The 9,085-nt window shown below is 39.8% G+C and overlaps 1 protein-coding gene across 1 annotated transcript; it reads right to left on the bottom strand.

Moving 5' to 3' along the window:
* Positions 1-1,470: 1,470 nt before the first annotated feature.
* Positions 1,471-7,615, bottom strand: LOC140224675 (uncharacterized). Its single transcript, XM_072300852.1, has 2 exons — positions 4,983-7,615; positions 1,471-4,558 (listed from the first exon to the last, which is right to left on the bottom strand). Exon 2 carries the CDS (start codon positions 4,431-4,433, stop codon positions 2,082-2,084), a length of 2,352 nt encoding a protein of 783 aa, XP_072156953.1. The 5' UTR covers positions 4,434-4,558; positions 4,983-7,615; the 3' UTR covers positions 1,471-2,081.
* Between the last annotated feature and the right edge of the window lie 1,470 nt (positions 7,616-9,085).

The following is a 9,085-nucleotide window of genomic DNA, read 5'->3' as shown; positions in this document are numbered from 1 at the left end:
ACGGTTTCCCTGGTAACCTTTGTTTGCTATCAGCTGATATCAAGTAATATGACTAGGAAGCTCCAACCCAGTGGTTAAAGCTTCCTTAACCGCGAAAACTTTAAAATTCAAATTTTCAAATTTTGAACGTAAAGTACATTTTTTCCATCACGAGATAAAAGCACAAACAAGTTTTGAATTGTTGACTGTATCACCATGATTCCAAAAATACAATACACAACATAGCATTGACTAACAATAAAACAGTATGCAATAAAATAAAGTCATGACAAGGAACATAGCCGAAAATGGCGCCGATTCCCATCAACCAACGCGCGGTCTCTACAATGTAACATGCTGCATTGATACTCCCCAGCTGGGACCGTCCGGAATAGCAGCTCTAGTGCAAGCACCAGAGCTGCTAAAAAACCGTTATCAGAGTTTTCCCATTTTCACACGCGGTCAATCACAACACGCCCGGTTATGAGGTCAAGAAGTTTTTCCACCTCCGAGTGTGTCTTCGTTTAACCCAAAAGCCGTGTTCGATTCGTGAGTGAAAATTCCCAACTCCACTGATGTACGCAGCCGGTTTGTGGGTTTGCTTCCCGGATAAATGTGCGGTTTGATGCGTCGGTGGGATCCGGCTAGGAAAGCAGCCTATGCGGTCGCAAATAATTGGGTCAAAAAACTCGACGCATAGGGCTTCCCAATAACTGGGTCGCGATGTGAGTTGCGTGTTCAGTGCAGTCCTTGGATCCTTGGCCGGACTGCACCGGGAAACCGAATGAAAATGGCTGTGCGTTTCATTCCTATATGCATTATTTTTTCCCCGCCAAGAGTCACGGAGGCGGATCCCAAAACATAAAAGAATAAATATGAATGCTTTGGAAATCATTAAATTTGATACGGAACCACTATTATATTTATAAAAAACACATTAAATTTTCCAGTAGTACATATTTCTTTTTCATCAATTTAAATAAGAATAATTCATGCAGAGTTTTCAAACATTTCAAAATTATGAGTTGAAAAACGCTGACTCCGCGAGTTTAAATATTAGAGCCTAACACAGAGCGGAGCGGCGTGTTAGCAGCGCAGAACGCGCATTGGCGCCTATGCGCGTGTCACGCTGGTTTCCTGCCGCGCCGCAACGCTTTAAGCAACTATTTCGCGTCAGAGGCGTTGCACAGTATCCTACAAGATTGAAGGCGCTCGAAATAACTAGTTAAAGAGGACTTTAAATTTTGACTGCATCTGTTACTGAAAAATGTTTAATTTGGCATTGGAGCGTTTCCTAGGCTCCCGCTTTGGTTTTCATCTCATCATATCCGTACAGTGTACGCATGAACATATGTTTTTATCTGCTCCTAGAGTCTGTTCTTTTTCATGACTTGATTCATGAATGAAATGTTTTTAAGAATGAAGGTAGTAGTAGTATGCACTAGGTTGTAGTAGTACGCATAGTAGTACGCATTAGGTTGTAGTAGTATGCAGTAGTAGTAGTTTTTGAGGTGGTTCCTGTCATTTAAATGAGAAGAAAAAAATGTGGACATAACATGTCCACAATTTGGACAATTTTGGACATATTCATGGTTGGACATTAAATCATGTGAACTTAATAAAGACTGGACTTAACGTTTAGTGGACATAAATAGCGGTGGACATTTATTTAACGAAGTGGCTATTCGTCGGTACGGTACCGACGGATAAATGGCTATTCGTCGGTACGGTACCGACGGATAAATGGCTATTCGTCGGTACCGTACCGATGAATAAATAGCTATTCGTCGGTACCGTACCGATGAATAAATAGCTATTCGTCGGTACCGTACTTTGATTTTAGTACGTAAATTATATTAAAGATATGATTTCTTAATAATATTTTGGTGGAAGTTAAGAGCTAAAAATTGGGTGAAAGATGGAAAAAAAACCCAACACGAGTTGTAAAGAAATATTCTCCAAATTTAATTTATGTATTTAATACTCTCACATAATACTGAAATGTACTACTCTGTCAAATAAATAATCATAATACTGAAATGTACTTCACTGTCAAATGAATCATCATAATACTGAAATGTACTACTCTGTCAAAAGAATCATCAAGAACGCTTCTTTTTTCGGGTGGTGGGGCCTTTAGTTTCATTTGCAGGTGTTTTCTTTCGTTTTCGTTTTTCGGGGGGATTTTCCACAGATTGTCGGTCGGCAACGGTGCGATTAAAGGAACAAAGTTGTCTTGCTGGCAGTTTAGGTCGCCCTCGTGAAATGACTTTACTCTTAAATTTTAGCTTCGTGAAGCTCTCTGCACTGACATTTTCGTCAGATGGAGCAGCAACAGAAACCGAAGATTCGCTAGTGGTGGAATAGCTCTCTGCACTATGATCGTTGTTAGTTGGGGCAGCAACAGAAACCGAAGATTCGCTGGTGGTGGAATAGCTCTCTGGACTATGATCGTTGTTAGTTGGGGCAGCAACAGAAACCGAAGATTCGCAAGCCGTGGAGCAGCTACCATGAACTGACAATAGTTGTACATTTGTTCCAGTCCTTACCATGTTTTCAATCATCTTGAATGAACTTAAATAACTGTTGAATTGCGCGGTTCCGTGGTTTGAGGTTAGGCTAGCAATGTTTAAAACAATGGGCAGAATCATGTTGTACTTTTCACGCACACTTAGTGCCTTTACGCTTTGTTCACTCTCCTTCAAATCTCCAGAAGAACCATCAGAAAATTCTTCCAACAGTGCATCAACCTCTGGGCATTCTGCATCTAAGCAACCATTCTTTCTGTGATAGCGAATGTGAAACAAAGATACATCAAAACAGGATAAACGATCATGCTCTCGCTTCAAGAAGATGTGCCGGCATGGTGCCTGGTTGTTGCAATGAAAAGTACAATCACATTCTGAGGTAGAAGTTACGTAAACTTTCTCTTTTTGCTTCTCTCTTGCTCTTCTCTCATTTGTTGCATATTTTTCGCGAATGCCATTTTTTTCAACGCTCATGTTGTGTCTTCGATTCTCCAGAGCTTTCAAGGCATCATACAATAACATGCAACCACGTTCGTTCAACTTAAGTGACGCTTCTTCGTTTACAGCTGTTATGCTAGAGTTGGCATCATGAATTTTAAGAGATTTCAAGCTTCTCTGTACAGTTGATCCAGTCACGCGTTGTTCGCAAAAGGTCACTAAATGAATGACACATTGTTCTATCACAGGAAGGGATGAAAACCGGTTTTGGATACTAGATTTTAGAGTCCAAAAAGACCGTTCTACCCTGTTATTCGTGTTGTCTCCTAGCGTGGGAAGACACCTGCGGTGATATGCGACCCACATTTCCTGACAGGGGTCCCAATTGTCGAGAAATTGATCAGTTAGCAACACATACTTCTTGTTTACTCTCACTTGAACATCTTTAGAAGTTTTCAAGAAATCTCTTTTCTTCCTTGAATATTCTGCTTTTGATCGCGAGAACATTAAGCTTTTAAATTTATTCATGATTTCATTTTTCGATTCAACTGTTACAACAGCAGTGGCAATTAAATTCTTTAAGTACTTGATAACATGAAAATTACATAATAAAATGGTTGCTTCCGGAAAAACAGACCTAAGGACAGCTATCTCGTTGAAATCCTTATCTACGATAAAAATTGATGGTAACTGAGAGTTAATAGTCTTAAAGTTTCTAAATGCGGCTCTAAAAGTGTCAGCCTTTTCTTCTGCTAAGAAAGCTAATGCACATAGCTCACTTTTATTAGTGGTGGGGTTAAGGTAACAAAAAGCGCACACTTTATACTTCGATGTATCGAAGTTGAAAGACGTGTCTATTTGCACGCACGTGCTATATGACTGAATGTACGCTTTCTTCATCGAGTGAGAGGATACAAAAAGCATAGAAACCTCGCCGTCACTGTCTAACTCATAGTTAACGTCACCTCCCTTTTCTTCTACTTCTTCCAAAATATTTGAAAGCATTAAAGCGTCATCTTCTTTTGGCTTGATTTTATTTATCAAATTACGAATTTTTTTGGAGGACAGGTTTTTATCAAATTTATTCTTAACTACTCTCGAGATCTCACTTACTTTGCAGTTCGCTTCATGTAGGTCTGCAATGACCTCTTTCTCCTGGTCACCAACCTCTACTACGCCATACGCTTCTGCACTTATTTCGTGGTTATGCTCAAGATTAATGGCCGTTATTTTGACGGTGTTAGAATTGGCTGGCTTAAAACAACTGATTTTTGCACCGCATCCTAGATAGTTGTACCGCTGTTTCGAACGATTACCGTTGCTGGACGTTGAACGTTTTTTTCCGTGCCGGCAAAGAAGAGTGATCTGTCTCTTATTATTAGTATCAATTATAAATGGTTGATGATTTTCCTCGCAAAATTTATGGAAGGCGCCAAAAAACTCCTCACTGTTCGAGAAGTGTTTTCCCACTTGACAAAAGTTCTCCATTCTACCAGTAATAATACAAATTAAAGGGTGGACCTCACCAATCAAGGAACCAGCAATACTTCATAAGCTGCAACAAATGGGGCTTCTTATGAAAAATCCAAAAAGTAGCTTCTGATCATGCAAACCTGAACATAAAACGAAAACATTAAATTAGCTTCTGGATAATAGTGTTATAGGATATATTTCTAACTAAGCATGTTACTCCTTAAGCAGGGTATGCCATTTGTCATACATCTCCCTGCTCTACCCAGAATGCATTGTTGTTCTAGAATCTTCCATCATGTGCCTGTTACAGTAAGCTGTATTCCATTCTCATTGAATAAAGTAAAGAATAATTAAATTAACAACTTAATTTCAATTATTTCACCCATAAAATAGACGAGTTGAAAAAAAAAATCACTGGAGATTGATAACAAAGGTGACAAAAATTTGATCGGACGCCCCCCCCCCCCCTCTTCCAAGGTCTTTACAGAAATATTTTACATGGAAAATATGAGCTAAAATTTACCAAAAAAAACATGAATGAAAGGAAAAAGAAAAAAAACTCACCAAATTGTGTTGGATTTCCAGACCACTCGAAAAGTACCACTTCATGATTGCTCCATTTTAGATACAGTAGAAAATATGTAACAAAACATATTTTGGTCACTTAAATTGCACTTATTTCATTGAAGAATCTCACTGTTATGAATCTCTTCAAAACGTATCACTTCATGATTTTCCTGATTTCACTTACAGAAGAAAATATATCACAAGAAATGTAACAGCCACTTCAATTGCTCTGATTTTATTGATGAATGTCACTGTTATGAATTTCTTGAACTGTTTGTTTTTGTAACTGCCGAAACTTCAGGTCCACCAACTCGCGGAAACGAATTCACCTTCTCAACCGAAAGCAGGCTAGGATAAACACCAAGTTCCCCGTAGTACTGTGATAACACGCTGCTCATTTTCGAAGCGGTCAAGATACGTTTTCTGATAAGGTGCCTCAGGGCTACACGGTTTATCAGCACTTAGTATCTCCGTGTAATTACAACAGAGCACCATAGATGGCGTTTGCTTGTCCATTCGGACCAAGGCTTGACAACACATTTTTATTAATTAATGTCGCCGATGCGGTACCGACGAATAGCCATTTATTCATCGGTACGGTACCGACGAATAGCCATTTATTCATCGGTACGGTACCGACGAATAGCCATTTATTCATCGGTACGGTACCGACGAATAGCCATTTATCCGTCGGTACCGTACCGACGAATAGCCTCATCCTTTATTTAATGGACGAAAGGTAGGTGGACATAAAGTCTTGGAAGCATTTTGACGTCCAAGGCAAAAAAAAAAAAAAAAAAAAAAAAAAAAAAAAAAAAATTGGGGGAAAAGTCACGACCAAAAAAAAAACCAACATTTTTTCCCGCCAACAGTCATACTTTGCGCACGGAAGTAATCGGAAGTATAGCATACCGTATCGCCCATCTTCATGATGGAGCCTTTGAATCGGCCGTTGCTTTGGTACGAGGCTGATCGCCGGAAGACTGCCGTGTTACGAAAGAGAGCCGTAAATGCATTTTTATATGAGCCATGATTAGCATATGATCTTATGTGTCTCGAGGCTCATCCCAGACTGCACGCACGGCTGTCTTTCGTAACACGGCAGAAGAGGCGGAGAGAGTGGAGGGCTGCCCACACGCGCGCGTAAGTAATTGGGCGGCATCGGTTACTTACATCGGTACTTGAGTGCGCATATATTAGGTCGCCCGCCAGTTTTGATGTCACTATTTACTGCCTATTAGGTAAATTTGTGCCACTAAAGTCCATGTTTCGTAGAGAGAGTCGCCAAGCTGCTCGTAGTGAAATAGTGAGTTTTTCTCCTCCTGCAGTTGGTACTTTGATCCGCTGCTGCCGATTCGTATCCAATGGATTAAATGGAAGTTTCGGAAGCTAACCTACGGTTTTGGGCAAGAGGAAAAATGTCGAAGTAAGCGTTGCATGCAGAAACATTAAAATAGCTGTATTTTGAATGAGAGGATCTTATATTCGAGGCTTACTATAATGACGGCAGACGCTTTTTTGTGATGTTTGATCAGACAGAAGGGGTTATAAGGATTTGTCCTAGATCTTACCCTTAGGTATTTACATGACCATTGAGTAAACCTCAGCAGAATTATTTTGGAAATACACCTCGCACAATGTATTACAATGACTAGTTATCAAGAAATTACGTATTTCACAGGCAATTAGTTATTCCCATCAAATCTCAATCTATTTATAATGAATAAAAAATGCAAATTAATTTTAATTGTAGTAAGCTCGGCATTGTAACAGACGCTTTTTTCTTCTCGCATGCATGGTACCTGGCACCAGCTAGAGCACTCGCAAGTACGTGTAATGAAAACAGTGACCCTAGTTGGGTTTGGTTTGAATAGGCATCTAAACTAACTGCCAGACAATGCGGAGAGTATCACCAAATTTGAAGGCGCTCAAAGCGGAGGTGGTACTTTTTCACATAATTCATCATTGAAGTCTTCACTGTGTCGTGTGCGAATTCTTGCAATTTCATGAGTTTTTTAGTACCCATAACGCTTGTGAATTTCTACCCCGTAGTCTGCTTCATTAAGTCGAAAATCGGTCTCTCCGGTCTATTGGCGACTTTGATTGTTTCCTAGTTTCCGGTCGACGAAGTTCGGCGAAAAAATTGGCAACGTCAGTGGAGATCCGGATCGTAGCCTATTAATCGGATTTATGGAATCATTACGGGCCATGCCTCGCGTGGCGCTGCGCGGACTCCCCGATTTATGATTTGATGTTACCTATTGCACGTGCACCGCGCACCGACCAACCCGACCCGACCGGGCCCGACCGCCGGTCACCCGAGCCTTGCTTTTATTTGTCATTAGAGCGGCCGCGGTCGGCCAGTTTAATTTACCGCATGAAAGTGATGTCTCTTTAACGTTAATCGAAAGTAACGTTTAATGGCCATTAGCCCTCGCTCAAGCTGTGACGTAGGTCGGGGCTCGGGCATCGCCCGAATGGAGCTTTCTTCCGTTATCGATCTTCTTTTTTTCTTTTGTAAAAAAATTCAGGTGTTGAGAAATGAAAGTTCCCGCCCATGATCATGATGAAATGGAAGTTAGTATACATCGAGCACTGAAAAAATCGAGGGGTCGAAAGTTAAAAGAATAACTGAAGTCGCATTTTCTTCTGTTATAGCTCATTTTTTTCTTTATAAGAATAATTTAGGTATTGAGAAATGAATATCCCAGCGCCTAATCTTGTTTTGGTGAATCGGTGTCTGTAGTTACAGCAAATCTCGGGATATCGAACAAACTTCGCTGAAACGCTGGGTTTTCTTTCAGTTTTCCCGAGAAAAAATGGATCGTTCCAGCTCATTCAGGATCATTCAATTTTCAATGATCCTGAATGAGTTTGAATGATTCTTCAATGAGCTTGAATGATTCTTCAATGAGCTTGAATGATCCCGAATGAGCTTGAGTGCGCTGGCTCATTGGATCGTTCAACTTGAATGTGCATCGGGTCATTCACCCAATGTGCTTGAATGCGCTGGCTCATTCGATCATTCAACATGGATGCACTAACTCGTTGGATCGTTCAACTTGTATAATCAGGATCATTCAATTTGAATGATTCAATTTATCAGCTTATTCAAACTCATTGGGCCAATGATCAGGCTTATCGTAACTGAATCATCGAGAGCATTGAAATTGAACGACCCAACATGCTGGCTCATTCAAGCTTATTAAATCAACGATCAAGATTATTGAAGTTGAATAAGCCACCAGAATGATATGGATGATATGATCAGCAGATTCGGATATTCAAGTATCGGTCTGATGAGAATCTATCATAAAGAAATTGTAAAAAGTATAGAAGCAAAAGTACGTGGGTATCCATACTCACTTTGCAGTTTTTCTTCAACAGAAAAATGAAAGGGGAAAAAAAAACAAAAAAAAAAAAAACATATGATGATAGAAAAAGTTAAAAAAACACAGGCTCACCAGAAGTTGAATCCAATTCCTTTTGAAGTAAGCTCATCCTCCGCCCTATTACAGTAATAGCGTGAATGTACCTTTAATAAAAGTAGTTTGAAGGTGAAAATTTTTGCTACAAACCATCTCCCCCACGCTGTCAAGAATTCAAACCACAAAACAGTCATGATGGGAGAGGCTCGTAGCTTTGCCGCCGAGTTGTAAAGCTGCTCTGCTCTGGCTCTGCCGTGCCAAGGAAGAACGTCGTATGAGCCTTCAGACGTTGCCAAATTTCCTCCAATAAAAACCAAATTTACTGGGAAATTGCGGATGTTACTTTCTGAAATTTTCAGATAATTTTGTACTTAATTTAATCCAAAATATCTGAACTTTTCAAGGAAAAATATACAAGAATGTTTTCAAAAATACATGTTTTATCAAGGGAAATTTGGCAACTCTCAAATATTCATACGGCGTTCTTCCTTAGCACGGCAGTGCTGCGGGGATACTTCTCATTGACTACTGAAAAAGTTAACTAAAAGGAAACATGTTAAATTAACAGCATAACCAGAAAAATATTGAATTGAAGAATGAACCGCGCGTTTAGAATTACACGAGCAATGTCGCCGTTACTTTGATTTTAAAGAAAGAAAGCAGCAAAAATTA

The sequence above is a fragment of the Bemisia tabaci genome, chromosome 5 (assembly GCF_918797505.1).
Source record: "Bemisia tabaci chromosome 5, PGI_BMITA_v3".
NCBI classification, from domain to species: domain Eukaryota; kingdom Metazoa; phylum Arthropoda; class Insecta; order Hemiptera; family Aleyrodidae; genus Bemisia; species Bemisia tabaci.
Note: the sequence above shows the minus strand (reverse complement) of the source record. Positions and strands in the feature narration are given on the sequence as shown.